Below are 16,915 nucleotides of genomic sequence, written 5' to 3' on the forward strand. Positions count from 1 at the left end.
GGCAACTTTAATTTGTTTGTAAACTGGTGCATTTCAAAATATCAGTTTAGTTTTTGATTTAGTCCTGTCATTTCCTTGCAGCCATGGAAAGCAGCTTGGGGACTGTAGTTAAAGTTAAAATTTTAATTTCCTTGTCAATACAAAGGTGATTATAACATTAATTTGTTATGATAAAATGCACTCCAATTCCCACAAGGGCAGTAATTTCCATACAGTTCACATGCTCCGACTACACAGCATCAGATTATGGTCCAATATTTGGGTCACTGATATGTTTTCTTTGAGGTTCATGATATTTTCTCATTATGCTAGTATTTTAAATAAAGAAGTCTATATACTGATATGCATTGCACACCTCTCTGTACAGATATCTAAGGAAACTATCTGTACCTAACAGAATTCATATTAAAAAAGGAACTACATTTGACAGACAATACTAGTTCCCTGGCCTCTTCCCATAAGCAAAGCTTCCCTTGTTGTTTTCCGTGAGCTACCGTTACCCGTTTGGTATGTAGAAATATTTATTTTTTGCATATTATTTTGGAGCAAATTAATGATTGGTTTCCTATGGAAAAACTACTCATGCTGAAACACGTATCCAAGCCAAACAAGTTTTATGCTTAGTCTTCTTTTCCTGTTAGGTCATTTACTTTTGCTTCACTATGGTTTCCTGTTTCCTTGTTTTTTTTATGATTGTTTTATCCTTTCATTAAGGAAGTAGAAATACTATTTAACATTTAGAATGCGCATAAGCTTGACTGCTGCTGTGGAAGGAACACACAAAGTAGTCTCTAAGTACAGCAAGGTGCACTTACACTACAGCAAGAGGATAAAATAATGATTTTTTTTTAGACAGAGTGGGGGGAGCTGTGCAGCATTTTAATCTCAATGTTTGGAAACAGAACTTTTCTACCTAATATTTCTAAACAGTTTCTCCTCCTGTAACTGAATGCATCACACCCGTTAAAGGAATATAAATTGTCTAGATTCCCTAAGAATTTGGATTTGTTTGGAATAGAGGTTTTCAGGTTTTAAGCATCAGAACCTCTATCTAATCTAGCCATATGAAGAGGGAGGATGGTCAGAACCCTCCACCTCATATGAGAACCCATGTTTTTCACTGATGTTAGGGTTCCATGAGCCATGGGTAGGCATCGTATTTTTAAATTTAAATATAGTCATCACCTTTCACCTGACTGACACATATACTGAAACTAAATTTCCATTTGGCTCACATACCAAATGGTTCTACAAATTCCCAAGCACCTTTCACTATATGCACATGGCATGCACCTTTCTTTTTCCTTCGTTCCCCTTCCCCGAGTAGTCAGTGTGATTCACCTCTGGGTTCTACACTGGTCTCGGCCAGGATAATGCAAAGGTCAGTGCCCTAGTGAAGCCAAGTCTGATGGGTGGAAGGGGTGAATGTTATCATGGGGCATATGCCCATGATGCCTCCTCTGCTAGGCAGCTTACAGCCAACTGGTGCAACTAATTCTATGAGGTGTTGAATGAATAGGTCTATGACCAAGGCTGTCAGGTGATGCACTGATCTAGCACATTTCCTGGGCATTCCCCACCAGTCGGGCAACCAGGAAGCATCACCCTCAAGTTAAAATTGCCCCTGTGTCCAGGCAGGATGACTTGAGGGAGGGTTGGAGCATGAGACACCTCTCTATGTTCTCTGGAAAAAATCAAGCCCTGCATGTGCCTTTCTGCCTTTTCCCTGTTTAGGTGTTTATCTCTGAGTCCTTCCTGCTGTGAGGAACATTTTGAAATGATGATTTAAACAATATCTGTGTTATTTATTGTAGTGAACATGATCAAGACACTCATTAAAGACCAGAGACTGGCAATTAAATCAATGAGGGTAGAGCAAGGAGACACCTCAGGGAGAACTCTGGCTGGTGATTTGATGAGCACAGATGCAGTAGGACAGTGTTTCCCAAACTTTGGATGCTGCTTGTTCAGGGAAAGCCCCGGTGGGCTGGGCTGGTTTGTTTACCTGCAGCATCTGCAGGTTTGGCTGATCGCGGCTCCCACTGGCTGCGGTTCGCCTCTGCAGGCCAATGGGGGCTGCAGGAAGCGGCAGCCGGTATGTCCCTTGGCCCGCGCTGCTTCTCCAGGCGCCGCTTCCTGCAGCCCCCATTGGCCTGCAGCGGCGAACCATGGCCAGTGGGAGCCGCGATCGGCCGAACCTGCAGACGCGGCAGGTAAACAAACCGGCCCAGCCCACCAGGAGCTTTCCCTGAACAAGCGGTGTCCCAAGTTTGGGAAACACTGTAGTAGGAGATCTGCCAGCCTTTGAAAAACTGTACTGTATGTGCTTCTGCCACTGCTCCTAATCAACTCTATTTTCATACTGGGGGGCAGGGAAGGATGGGATGGCATGTTGTGGCCTGAAGCACTGCAGCAGAGGGACATTTATTATTAGCAGTTCAGCCACATCATTGTGGCTACAGCTAGTAGAAAAACTTTGACTTCTCTTCCCCGCTCCCCCAAAAATTTCATGTGGTTCAAGTTAGACCCTGTTTTCTTTTTTGCCAATTTTTTAAAATTGTAACTTTTCTCCTAACTCTTATCAAAATGGTTATTGAGAGAGCTGGTCAGAGACTGGAATTTCTGTTACATGGGACATTCCAAAGTTCTGAAAAATTCTCATTCCAAATTGGAACAAAAATCTGAAATCTCAAAATTTCCTGCAAATCAAAAATTATGACTTTTGTTTTATTTGGGAGCACTGAATCATTTTGTTTTGAATGTTATATTATGTTAAAATATTAAAAACAACACATATAATATTTAAAAAATGAATGTAAGTCTAACCTAAATAAATCAAAATGGTAGTCTAAGCTAGATGTTTTTACTTTATCAGAATGTTTTGACATTATCTAAATGAAGTGAGAAAGCTGAAACGAATAATTTTGACTTTCCCCTTTAAATTTAATCAAGATTTACATATTTCTGCAAAATGGTTTGCCTTTGATGGAAAACTGTCAACATTTCTAACTAGTTCTAGTTATCAAGATTTTTATTTTCCAATTTTCACTAAACAATTATTTTTATAATTTCAATTACAAAAAATATAAAAATATCAATAACAAATTTCATGGAAAATGAAAAATTTAGAAAAGTAAAGTTTTTCAATAATAATTTTGTTGGAAAAAGGCCTTTTTCAATTACAGCATTTTATTGCTAAAAAATCAGACCACCTCCAATTGTGGACTTTCTATTTTCTAAGACGGGCATAAGGGAGAAGCCGGTCTTTTTTATTTTTTTTTCTGCATCAGGATGTGTTTCTAAAACTTGGATTATATTTAGGCTTGGAAGGATCAGATTTTATCACTCAGCACAAACACAAGCAATGAAAGAAATATTTCCATCAATAGTAATGAAAATTTAGTTTGGCAATAAAAATGCTGCTTGAGAACTTATTAGAGTTTGATTTAAAAACATTTACTTTGTCAAGATCACATGCCAAAATATGCAATTGTGTTTTAATGGTTATAAAGCTTTAACTTTTTGAATTTCAGAATCTACTGTCATTAAATAATTATTGTCTGACCACTCCTCCAGTCTGACCTCCCCATAATTTCCCACAACTGTGAAAATTTAAAAATAAAAAACAAATGGGAAGAAATGCTTAAAAACAAACTTCAATATGATCCAAACAACATTATATATCTATATATACACACACACACACACACAATTTGATTGGATAATATATATAATTGAATTCTGCTGTGCCTAATTATGTGTTTCAAGTAATTCTGAAGGGGGATATCAAGTTTAAATTCCATAAAGCTGGCACCCAAGGAACCACTGACCACAACCAGAAGAAATGAATTTTGACAAATGAAAAACCCTCAACATGTTCCTGTAGCTGATTTAGCTAAAAGGCAACAGAGTGGTCTGTACCAGTTTTAGAATCCTCTAGAAAACAGCTGCAAAAGGAAATGCCATGGAATAATTACATCCATTGTAGAGTTACAATAGATCTTCTTAGCACTAGTTTTGAAATATGGATAGATATTTAGAGTATAAACCATTGTGTACTTGGTAAAATAATCTAACCTTTTTACTTGCAGTTCAAACTTGATGCTGAAATCGGCATTTTCAAAATGCTGAACAGAAAATCGGATGCCAGTGGAGAACTAGGAAAACACAAATGTTTTGTGAGTAACATTTTGAAAGGATGATTTAAATGTCTGTTATTTTTTGTAGTGGACCTAATCGAGACAGTCATTAAAGTGTCCATCCATTCCCCTCCCCCCCACCCAAACAAATGAAAGAGTCAGTAATTAAAAGTGACAGTTTTAAAGACATGACTCATCATGGGAAAAACAGCACTCTTTAAAGTTATGATTTTTAGATTTGTACAAGCAGTGTGTAATTGTGTATTAATAATTATTAAGGGGACACCGTTAATCTAAAACCAAGTCAATTAACAACATATAGAAGCAGGAGTATTTGAAATGTTTTTCATTTGGAACTGAAACTGAAACTGTGCCAGCAGTGTTCAGCCTGTAAAGGCCGTCTGAATACTCCTCAAATTCAATTTATTGCCTTGTGTCATACACAGACTGTTTTGATCAGAACCCTGCTTGTGCTCCCTGAAAATGTTGGTTGCATGGCTACACATGCATATGTAGAAACAAATTCTTCTTGAGAATTCTATCAGGTATTGTTGAGAAACTGGGTCATCAATCCTCCATTTTCAACCAAACTTTGAACTTCTCAGTTCTCATCTTTTTCATTTTATTTTCTTGTTTGAACAAGTGGAAGAGACCTCTTTGTCCTACTTTTCTCTGCTTGCTTGTGTGGCATCTTCACCAAAACAAACACAATAATCTACCGTTTTCTTTTCAGCCCTGGAATCAATAGCATTCAAGAGGAATGCATTTCATCCTGCATTCATGCTTCTAGTCACAATTTGGTCATTTCTCATATTTTACCAACCGTCTTGGCTTAATGCCAGTGTCGATACTTTAAGTCTTCCATTAATTTTTCCTCTCCTTCTTCACTTGCAGCACATAATGGTGGATTGGGGAGTTGAAATCCATCTAGAGGACTATTTTTAGGGTGAAATGTTTCAATCTTTTCCTTCAATTATTAATTTTGTGCTATGTGGAAGACAATACCGTTAGCATAAAAGCATGCTGCAAGTTCAGGTCTTTGTCTTTCAATCATTTTAACACCAATAATCCTTGTCATTGTTTGTAGTGTCTAAAATGAACAGAAACCACTCCTGAAGTAAACTGATGCTGAATGGATGCTTGAAGGCCTGGAAGGGACTTAATTTGTCACTATGGCTACATTCTGATGATGATGAGGTAGTAGTGGCAGTGGCAACACACAGACATTTAAAGTATTAAAATTTAATGAAGCAAAAACTTTCACCTCAGTGGTGCTGGAACACTCTTTACGGTGGGGGTGCTGAAAGCCAATGGTCCCCAAACTTTTTACCTTGCACCCGCTCCTTAACCCTGTCCGGGCCCCCTCTCCCCAGAGCTGGGGCCAGGACTGAACCATGGCTCCGGGACAGGGGAGGACAGGGACAGCGGTAAGCGGGCCGAGACTGGGACCACAGCTTGGGGGCAGAACCAGAGCCCCAGACACGGGTCCTGCAGCCAGGACCCTGGGCACAGGGCTAGGAGCAGAGTTGCAGGCGTGGAACCAACAGTGCCAGGAACCTGGGTGCGGGGCCGGTGGCCGGGACCCCGTACAAAACCTGGGGTGTTGCAGCACCCCCAGCACCCTGAGTTCCCGTGCTTATGTTTCACTGAGTGAAGTAAGAAAAGCAAAGTAAGAAATTCAGGATTTGTTCCACTGTATCTAATGGCTGGTGTATGGTGAATTTTTATTAGTGTTAATGTAACAGAGATCCAGTGAAGCAGAGATATAGTTTCCCTCTGATCTAATGGAGCAGACATGCACTGCAGTTTTGATGATCTATTAGACCTCTATCAGCCAGGGCTTAATCCTTTATTTAATACTGAAACAGCACTCCTACTGTAAAATACTAATGAGCTGCAGATGTTGCCTCTGTGTGGTCATATGTCTTTTTCTATGGCTGAGAGTTGACTCTACTAACAATAATGAAGCAATAGTGCTCATATATGCCACTGGTGAATCTCCAGAGGCCACTGGAGTGGCCAGTATGTTGCTGGATTTCTAGCAGTAAGTTTATCTTTATTGGCACAATATTAACCTGATTTTCATTTTCATTTTCCAAGTGAAGTTTATTAGTTTTGTCAGGATTATATTATCATGAACCAAATCAGATTCTCTATGGTGTCTCTTAAGGCTCCATTCTATCGTTATTATGGCACCCAGGATTATGCTAGGAGACAGACGACTGCTCCTCACTTGCTGCCTACATACAACCCACATTACTCTTATTTTTGAAAAGTGTGTTTTAGTGCATACAAAAGGTACAACATTGGCAACCATGGCGACTGAGATCTCTGTATATCAATAAAACAGGCAAACTTCCCTACACTTCCACATCTTCTCCTTCTTTTGTGTGGCAACTTCAAAAGCAACATTAAAGGTTGACATCCAAGTTTGTCATCAACAATATGGCTTCTGGTAACATGGACTGAACCAAGGCTGTCCTTCCAGAAAAGCATTTTAGAGGGCAATTGTTCACTAGGTGTTCCATGGTTTGGATGTCTTCTCCACATTCATATATTGGATTGTCCTTCATTTTCCATTTGTGTAGTAGACAATGCAAGTGTGTGGTTCTGGTGTGGTTCACTGTGATCCATATCTTATGTGCCATGGTGAAGCTAAGTGCTTGGTCTGTAGGATCCATGAGCAGGTCTTGATTCTTGACCCTGCTATTTTCTCAAATTCTTCACCCATTGTCTTTTGGCGACAGTCTTGAGGTTTTGAGAGCTTTGTTTGTCATAGTATTCCTGGACTTATGGTGGGATGTCGAATGGGGGTGGAGAGCTGGAGATTTTCACAGATGGAGAAGTCTGGGTTCATTATCACATGCTCATATTGTTAATGCTTCTCTTTTGGAGGGATGGTGATAAGATATGCATGAGAACAGGAAGTTAGACTGTCGGAGTTGACTTCTGCACCCCTGTACAATTCTCATAGTTAAATCACACATTGACAAGTTTCATATTTATGCTACCTGCCCGTACCGCATGCAGTATTCAGCTGCTGAGAAAACAAGGGCCAAGGTGGCTGTCTGCAAGGTGTGAGGATCTGCTCTCCAACTAGCCCCCACTAGTTTGTGGACTGTATTGTTCCTAGCATTTTATCTTGGCAGCAGTCTTCATCAGATGTTGGTGGTACATGAAGCTACAATCCAGAACCACCCTGAGATATTTTGGGAAATACTCATAACTGAGTTTGGTATCATAGAAGGTGACAGTCAAGCACTTCTTTGCATGGTGGCTGCTCAGGTGGGACATAAAAACATAAGAACAGCCATACTGGGTCAGAACAATGGTCCATCTAGCACAGAATCCTGCCTTCCAACAGTGGCCAATACCAGGTGCTTCAGAGGGAATGAACAGAACAGGTAATCATCAAGTGATCCATCCCCTATTGCCCATTCCCAGCTTCTGGCAAACAAAGGCTAGGGACACTTAAGAGTACGGTTTTGCATCCCTGCTCACCCTGGCTAATAGCCGTTGATGGACCCATCCTCCATGAACTTATCTAGTTCTTTTTTGAACCCTGATTAGTCTTGGTCTTCACAACATCTTCTGACAAAGAGTTCTATAGGTTGACTGTGCATTGTGTGAAGAAATACTTCCTTTTGTTTGTTTTAAATCTGCTGTCTATTAATTTGATTTGGTGCTCCTTAGTTCTTGTGTTATGAGAAAGAGTAAATAACATTTCCTTATTTACTTTCTCTACACAAGTCATGATTTTATAGACCTCTACCATATCCCCCCCTTAGCTGCCTTTTTTTCCAAATTCCCAGTCTTATTCATCTCTCCTCGCATGGAAGCTGTTCCATTCTCTTAATCATTTTTGTTGCCTTTTCTGTACCTTTCCAATTCCAATATATATTTTTTGAGATGGGGCAGCCAGATCTGCATGTAGTATTCAAGATGTGGGCATACTGTGGATTTATATTGAGGCAATATGATATTTTCTGTCCTATTACCTGATCACAGGTGCTTCGTCCTGGCCTAAATCCTCTTTAGGGATATAGTATTCAAAAACAGGTATAACTGTCTGGTATAACATCCTTTCCAAGAGCCTGTATGTTACACATAGTAATGACATCAGCTGGTGGTTTTTCAGAGTGTGGCTGCATTCCCTGGTCTCAGGATGGCAATGACGTTTGCCTGTTTGCCCATACCTTGGGTGTTTGGCCAATGGCATGCATGTTGAGAAAGAACTGCATCAGCCAGTCGTGGCCATGTTGACGTAAATTTTTCAGAAATTCTGGGAAGATGCTGTCTGGGCCTGCAGCCTTGCCAAGTTCGGTGAGTGTTATGGCCTTATTCACTTCTTCTCTAGCGAATGGCTTTGATAGATTCATTGTTGCTGGGCAATTGGATAGGGAACGATAAAGCGCTTTCCCATGTTAAGTGTGCCTTATCCCTATTCGTTTCCAATCTCCATTCAATCTTTGACCTCTCTTGCTGAGATTACCTCATTAAAAACTCCAACATTATTGGCAGACACCTGCCATTAATATGTAGAATAAAACTTATTGAGGCCATGGAACAGCCATCAGAAATGGTAATGACTTGGGAAGTACTTCAATCTTTAAGATTCTCAATCTGATACCTTTCAGTGTACTAGACAAGCAATTCAATTAAAAAATATTTAGACTCAATTTCTGCTTCTTGTCCTGTGCTTTAGTGCAGGTATATTTACTGTGGAGTGGCAGCATGAAGTTATAGTCAACATTCTGGGCCACACTTTGTGGTTTTTCCTGTTGTTTAATGTTGTGAAAAGGTTAAGTACATTTCATGAATAGTAAATTATTTCAAAGTCATTGATTTGCCAAAAGCCAGAGACCCTGTAATCCTGCTCCTAATAACATATTCTGAAGCTGGGAAACTGCAGACTGTTCTACATTTTACTGCAGTAGTAGTATTCCACAGGGGATGTCACTAAACCCTGCCACACAAACGGGCTAGCCTTTCCAAACAAGTTGGTCTTAAATTGCTGCAGAATTGTAGGGGCTCCAGGTATTGAAGAGTCACTGTTGTGTCTCTGTAGTTAAGGGTTTAAGAATGTTTGATTGTGATCTCACCCCCCCCCCCCACAACATCTACCAAAAACCCCTTTCTGACTGAATATTTTAACAACTGATCTCTTGCCAGAGCAAAAGTATTTTACAAAGTTGGAGGTGGATCAGAGCAGCTGTTTATGAGTTATGTGATTTGAAGAAATGACTGGTATTTCACTGTTGGAGATGTGCTAACTTGGTTTGCCATCACACAGCTTAGAAACTGTCTGGTACAGGAACTCCAGTCCTTTGGCCTTCACTAGGCCCCCATGAGATCTAGTTCCAGAGTTAAAGTTAGTATTCAAAGCTTACATGGTATTTCCAAACTTGTTGACGTTTGGATTTTTTAAAATTACAGTCTTCATATACCTTTGAATTTCAAATGCTTGGTTCTTTTCTTAGAAATAGGGCTCCTGATTTTAGTAGTTGTTTTTTTTTAAATCAATAAATAGTGATAAAACACCCCCAATACAATAAATAAGTTGGTGTTTATCCAATAAACACCAGAAAAACACCATAAATGCTTACATGTACCTAAGAGTTTGTCTACAAAGAACACTAATGCAGACTATGGAATATGATTTCTAACACACCTAAATACGTTGTGCATCAGTTGGGCTGTGCAGACCCTTCTGGTGCATAGCAGGGAACACTTCAAAGAGATCACCATTGTACATACTGTAATGGAATGTACATATGTGCGTTACTCATCACAGGTGTCAGACTTAGTAACATAAAACTCAAAACTTTCTAGCCCTCTTTTCCAGGCTCAGTTAATCCATTCAGTTAAATGGGCTCCAGGATCCCTATAGCTCTCCCTTCCAGGCTCACAGTTCTTTGCAGTCCTCGTTGCCTGTCAGGATACTGGGTGATGGTAGACAGGACTAGTGGCAGGAGCTTGGGGTTCCAGGAAGCCAAGTGTCAGAGCCGGTATCAGAGTCAAGAGTCAAGCTGAGAGTGAGAGCTGGAGGCAGAATCAGGAAACGGGCCACAGGTCAATACCAGGTATTGGGGTCCATGTTGGGATTCCAGGGGTCAGTCAGGAGTCAGAATCCATGTCAGAGTCAAGGTCAATAATGGGAATTCAGGAACAAGGAAGCTGGGCATTTGCTGCTGCTGCAGCTGCTAGCTGGGGACCCAATTGTTGCCTGAACACTTCCTGGTATATTTTGTGGGTTTATACAGAGACAAGGAGCCAATCAGGGATCACTAAGGCCACTGTCGGTCAGGTCACTCAAGGCAGAACTTCCTGTGGCATTGAACCTCTGCGGATTGTGGGTCACTGGGAGTGCGCAGGTTACAGCTGCCACTGGGTGGCAGAGTGGGGATGGTAATTGCCTGGTAGTCCTGCAAGTCTAGGTTCAAGTCTTGTCAACCCTTACATAGCCAGAGCTTCTCACCCTGCAAGCTCCTACTCCCTGCATGTCTCTCCGCTAAAGGTCATTCCTCAATAGGGTCCTTGCAGATTTCTCTCCCAGGCCTTCTGCCTGGGAGCTCTAGCAAGTTGTCAGCTGCCTTCTTTCAAGAAACATCCCTCCCCAAACTCTCTCTGATTAACTTCAGGCTGTCTTTATCTTCCTCAGAAGGCCTAGCTTCTAACCAGATGTTTCCATCACAAAACCTATGGACCCATTTGCTTCACTTGGGATGGTGGCCTAAGCCTGGCAAAAGCGCAGCTGAGTCCCAAACCCATTAAAGGGCCAGCTCAGACTGTGACAGTTCTTCCTCTAACCTCTTTATTTGTTGGCACTTAGGCTGTGAATTACTCAGAGCGGGGACGGGCCCATCTTGAATATTTGAAAATCATCTAACAGAGCTAACAGGGTGGGATCTACTATGAAAATAATGCATGAAGAAACATTTGCTTGATATCATGTTGGAATAACTGTGTCAAGACAGCAACCTAAAAAATTCCCATCTAGAGCGTTTAAGGAGAGAAATAACAATTTTTGCTAGTTGTTGCTACCCAGTATATTGGGTAGCTTAGATTATGAAGTAACTTGTAAAGCTCCTGCACTAATATTAGGGTATCCAGCTAAACTCCTACCAATTTAAAATGTGAGCAATGCTAATTTCCAATGAAAAGCTATTATTTTAAATGTTTACAATTCATTCACAGAGGAGTTGTCTTGCTCAGTTTTACTAGCACGGCATATTTTATGTAACTATAAAAAAGCTTGGATTTAATTACATTTTTGATATTTAAATGGTCATGGCATTACCCTTTTGAATTATGATTGTATGGGGATACTCACATAACCATAATTCAAAGGGGTGATGCTATGACTATTTAACTAAATATCAAAAATGTAATTAAACCCAAGCTTTTTATAGTTGCGTAATCAATGGGAGAGGATTCTTGTGGGAGGAAACTGTCAGGTTTTGCTGCTGGAGTTTTTCCTGAACTGTTTTGTCAAGAGACAGAAGGAGAGGACGTCCCCTGTGGAATGAGCAGCATTTCTGCTCCCAAGCCACAAAGATACCCAAACCTAATCCAGATCCAAACACCACCTCCTCAGCCCATCTTTAATCACTGTAGCCAGAATACTTGCCAAAAAGTGCCATGGTGATTTATGCTGCAATTAACTTGATTGTCTCAAATTTTTCTCACAGACACTTGTTCATAAAAACGCAGAACAACCTGCCAGTTGACAAATTCTCTGTTTCAGCTCAGGAGAAACCCAAAATAGGGAGAGTAGGAGACAAATGTGGATTATAATTTTCTGTGATGCCAGAAAGAATGCATTTCTTATAGAGCAGTATGAATAACAGATTAGATTACAGCAAACACATTGTTCAGCAGTAGAATGGTTAAAATAGAGCCTTGCATTAGGTTAGCCAGCTCTATACTTGACTGTAGCCAGTGCTATTGATATAGCATTTATGAACACACAGATTCATCATTTATTTTTAAAAAGTAGAATTTCTTTACCTTAGAAAATGTTTGTGATGATACTAATTATGAGTCAAACCTCATTTGCACTGGCATAAATTGGATTCAACCAAAAGAATTACACTGGTGTCAGTGAGATCAGAATTGGGCCCAATAGGATTTCACTTACAGTATAGAACAATAAAATATCCTTTACTGAAGTCACATTAAAAGGAGCAAATGAACACATCTAACACTATGAATAAGGATTCCCACCCTGGTGAAATACTGGTGACACTAACGGAATGAATCCCAATTTACACTGGTGTAAGTGAGAGCAGAAACAGGCCAAAAGTCATGAATGTTTTCAAGCATCAGATTATTAGTCTTAAGGCAGTGTAGTACGATATTTTATTACACCAACAATTTCCTGTCCAGATAAAGAATTTGTTTCAGCTACTGCTTATTGGGATGCATTCTGCTAATTGAGTAGATTTCCATTAGCTTCCCTTAAAATTCAATTAGATAAAATCAGCAAATGCATCTGGTTGTCTCTTACATTTGTTCCAGCCACCATGGGATTTCCAAGGTCGCAAATGACCATTCTAGTTTCATTTTCCATCTTGTAATCACAGCTCAATACACGTAGTGCCTGTAACAAAAGAACACCAATATTGAGGTCAAAGGTCTGAGCAAAGTGTATCCTGTTGAGAAAATTATGCCTTTTTGCTTATGAAATTTCTTTTGATTTCAAACCCCTGTGTGCATCTCTACATGGACACTTAATTGGTTACTGTTGGCCAGTGAAGGGAGTCTGACACCAAAAAGAAATAAATGGGAAACTAGCCAGTATTTTGAGAGAGAGAGACCATTTCATTTCTTCCCAACTCTCAGTCTTGTACCCTATCGTCTAGCCTGCGCTGTTCAGCATTCCTCAAGGGCACTTCTGAGAACAACTTTGAAGATATGTTCTCATCTTCCTCTAGCAAAGATATGTTCACGTTTTCTCTAGAGAAGTCAATGTAAAGTTTGTTCTGATGCTTCCCCCTCCACTTCCTCTGCAGCTCACACCTCTCATATCATCTGTGTACAAAGTATAAAATCCTATATACAAAGTGCTAAGTGGAGAGGAAGTAGCAGTTGTAAGATGGTGGAAGTTAAGAGACATAGACTAGAAAACAAAGTAAGATCAGTCTTTTCTGTTTTCCTCTTTGGCATCTTTAATAAGAGAAACAAACTCAGAAGTAAAAACAGACGTCACTGATCTTCTAAAAATCAGGATGCATCTGGAATTGTTGCTGTAGGTCTCTCCCACCTAATTTTAAAGTTCCCACAGATTAGGTAATACATGACAGGTCATTCTTTATATAAGAAAGAGCTGTGAGAACTCCAGGACACAGCCTGCAAGTTCACCTCATGCTCTTCCTGGTTGGTGAAGGACAGTGTGGACCTGCTGAGCTAGTGAGTTAGTTGAGATTGGCAAGGGTGGTACATGTCCTAAATGAAGCAACTGTGAAGCCCCTGCCCATGAATCCATCTCTTGATACTGTCAATATTGCTGTTGGGGAATGTCAAACTTCCCTTTGTAGGAAGGAAAAAAAAGGTGAGTTTTACTGCATGTCCAGAATGTTAATAACCATTCCAGCCTCTTGTAAAGGCAAGGAATGGGTTCTAGAGGCATAGACCCTCGAGGGAGAATGCCCTGCCAGCAGCCCTTCCCTCTTAAACCAAGGGCTGCTATATTGTGCACCTTTGTACTTGTATTGGGAATGGCAGCTCTGACTCTTTGATGGCCACCTTAGGAACATTGTGTGGAGAATGGAGGGGAGGGGAGGAATGGATCCAATGATCCCTTTGGCAGTGGAAGATAAAGAGAAAAATAATGAGTCAAGCTAAATTTGTATCAAGATGTTTCATCTCATCTTCATTGGCTTTGCCTAGGGTTCTCTCTCAGGAGGATAAAGTATCAGACCATCCTGGCCTTTGCTTCATACTGATTAATGAAGGTCACTGGTTAATACATTTTCAACCATCCACAATCTAATAAAGGACAAGTCCCCCAGTTTTGCATGAATCACTCAAACCTGGTGTGAAGGATGAGGGGCAGATGTGAATGGACTTATGAATACTGAATGTGACTGGCTCAGGAAATAATGACATTGTACACATGACAGGGCTGTTAGGAAGGTAACACAAGGGTCCAGGTAAAACCCCTAATGATAAACTGGTTAGGATGTTACGAAACAATAGCTGGGCTATTAGCCATGAAGATACTCCTTCACTTCAGCCCAAAAGTTACACAACTGTATTGTCAAGGCTGGGAATAGACAGATCAAAAGAACTTAAAACAGTTAAAGTCAGTATCAAGAGCATGGGGGAGGCAGTTGTCAATGAGATGTTCACAGAAGAACAGGCTGACAGAGAGATACAGAGACGGGCCCTAAGGAGTGGGTCTGATGCAGCTGGGCCTTCCTGGGGATGGTAAGCCTTAGAGAGCATAGACATGCATAGAGACCGCTATAGTGTTAAATTCCTTTTTCTTTCATGCTTTGCTATGCTATTAAATAACACTTTGTTTGGTCACTGTATTAACTACTGGTTAGAGCTCTCAAAGGGAAGACTTGCAGGTTCTGAGCCCAGTTGACCTGCTGAGAAATCATGGACAGTACACAGAAGGTTGTAGCCTGAGATCTAGTCTAAGAGTGGGAGACTTATGAGATTCCAACCCAGGACAGGTGAAGGCATGAATTCTGGTACCTTAAAGAGTTGCACTCAGAGAACAGGGAGGAGTCAAAAGTATAGCTACCTCTGGAATGAAGACATCCGGTTGCAAATCCCATCTATTTGCTCAGTACTTTGGGGGAAAGGAAGTGGGATAAGGGCTGGTATTCTTTGATTTGCCTTTAATAACTTATCAGGTGGTTAATTTCTGCTGTGAGGTAATTTAACCTGTTAAATCTTTTCATGCTTTTAAAGGATTTGCCAAGGGTGCTTGGAGCTAAGAACAGGCACTCACACTGGGATAAGCTAACAATTGCAGTTAAATGTGTGTGGGAATCTATGTGCATAAATGCATATTCAACTCAATCCTTCTCTTGTGCAAATTTAGTTTCAGATGTTACATAAATGTCCAATCATCAGTACTATATAGTTTAAGATTGTTATATAAAAGTTGTACTATCCACCAGCACAAAGTATACCAACCTCTTTGTGACTTCCTCCTGCCAAAAGAGTCTGAGCAAATAGGTGGGTTTTGGAACTAAATTTCAGAGATTCATGCAAAATCAGTGGCCTGATCCTTAATTAGACTGTAAGTGGCGGATGGTACAGCATTTATGTAAAAGACAATGTCAAAGCTAATTTGTGCAATATAGGGATGGGGCAAAGGGTCAGTCTGTGATAGGATGCTCAAAGTGTGAAATTATCTTTGGTAATACTTTTCTTTTTCAGAGATCACCTCTTACAGGTAGTTACAGCAAAGTTAGCGGTAGAAAAGCAAAATTAGAATGGGCAGCAGGAGGATAACAAGAAAAAGGAGAGAGATTTACACATCCAGCATTGCCAGTTCCATTGGTTTCACATGTAACTGAGCAACATTGTAGATTCAGCCACAGAACCCTTTTACTAGCCGTGTGCAGCAATTTATATTTTTATAGTAGCACGTGGCCTTTTTGGCAGTCTTGAACAGCAGCTAAACCCCACCAATTAACATTTGTACTCCCAGGGCACATTTTAACTGGAAAATGACTGGATGCTTTAACTAATCCAGTGCCTACAAATGCACTAAGAACTAACGGACTGTCTTGGCTGTCTCAGCAGTGAACTACTAATTGGTAAAAGGGTAGTTAATGGACCCAGACTACTGGAAAAAAATGCCCCCTGCTGCCGCCTTTAAAAAGTTATTTAACCATCTTTCACAATAATGTTGTATTTTCCCAGACAATGTAGATGGACATGCTTTTCAATTGACTGAGTGCCAACAGATGGATTATTGCTATTCAAACATTAGAAGACCTGATTTATATACCAAGAGGTTTACGATCTAGTTCCAATTAAATCATATCTCATCTAGCTAGCAACCTTGTACCTATTTCACTAACAAGATTTTACAAGTGAGCCAAGAAAGCTTTATTTTTTTGTTAAGTGTGTCACTCTCCCGCCCACAAAAGCATAGTGCTAATAGCACTGGCTATTTGTGTGAGAAGCCATGTGAGACCATCTCCATACATTGCAGCCAAGGCTCTCATTTTGACTGCAATGCCTCTGCTGTTCCTAGCCAGAGCAGAGACAGTGAGCCGTGCCAAACTGTGTAATATCTTTGTCATGTGGACAAACACCTAGCAGGGCTAGGAAAACACTTAATTTGCGTTCACTTATCACTTTATGAAGATTTGGACTCCAGTCTCCTGCAGAGTGGAAAAGCAAGAGCCTGTGTTTATTGTGCCATCCAAGATCAGTGTGATAAGCTTTTCAGGGCAGGGACTGTCTTTTTTTTCTATTTGTGCAATGCCTAGCACAATGGGGTCATGGTCCGTGATTGGGGCTCCCAGATGCTACCACAATCTAAATTACTGCTACTAATAATAGGGTTGATCATACTGTATTTCATTAACCAATTGGCAACTTAAGGAAGAATCAATCTATGCAATGGGTCAAGAAAATAAATGGTATCTTTTGACTTTTACACCTGAAGATTAAGAAGGGCATCAATCTGCAGCTGGGGAATGAGGGCCTGATTCTCCACTGGGTCGCATTTTGGTAGTCATGTATACCAGTGCAAAGAACTACCATTCTGATTTGGCTACACAAAGTACAAGGCGAAGGAA

The 16,915-nt window shown here is 40.4% G+C and overlaps 1 protein-coding gene across 1 annotated transcript in view; it reads right to left on the minus strand.

Moving 5' to 3' along the window:
- ITGA8 (integrin subunit alpha 8) overlaps nucleotides 1–16,915 on the minus strand; it is a 173,703-nt gene that overhangs the window by 64,599 nt on the left and 92,189 nt on the right. Inside the window, exons 21-22 of the mRNA XM_084620269.1 lie at nucleotides 12,649–12,741; nucleotides 4,078–4,157 (exon numbers count right to left, since the gene is read on the minus strand). Coding sequence (XP_084476395.1) covers nucleotides 4,078–4,157; nucleotides 12,649–12,741 — 173 coding nt within the window. The remainder of the gene's footprint in view (nucleotides 1–4,077; nucleotides 4,158–12,648; nucleotides 12,742–16,915) is intronic.

This window comes from Lepidochelys olivacea (assembly GCF_965140295.1).
Source record: "Lepidochelys olivacea isolate rLepOli2 genome assembly, chromosome: 2".
Lineage (NCBI taxonomy): Eukaryota > Metazoa > Chordata > Testudines > Cheloniidae > Lepidochelys > Lepidochelys olivacea.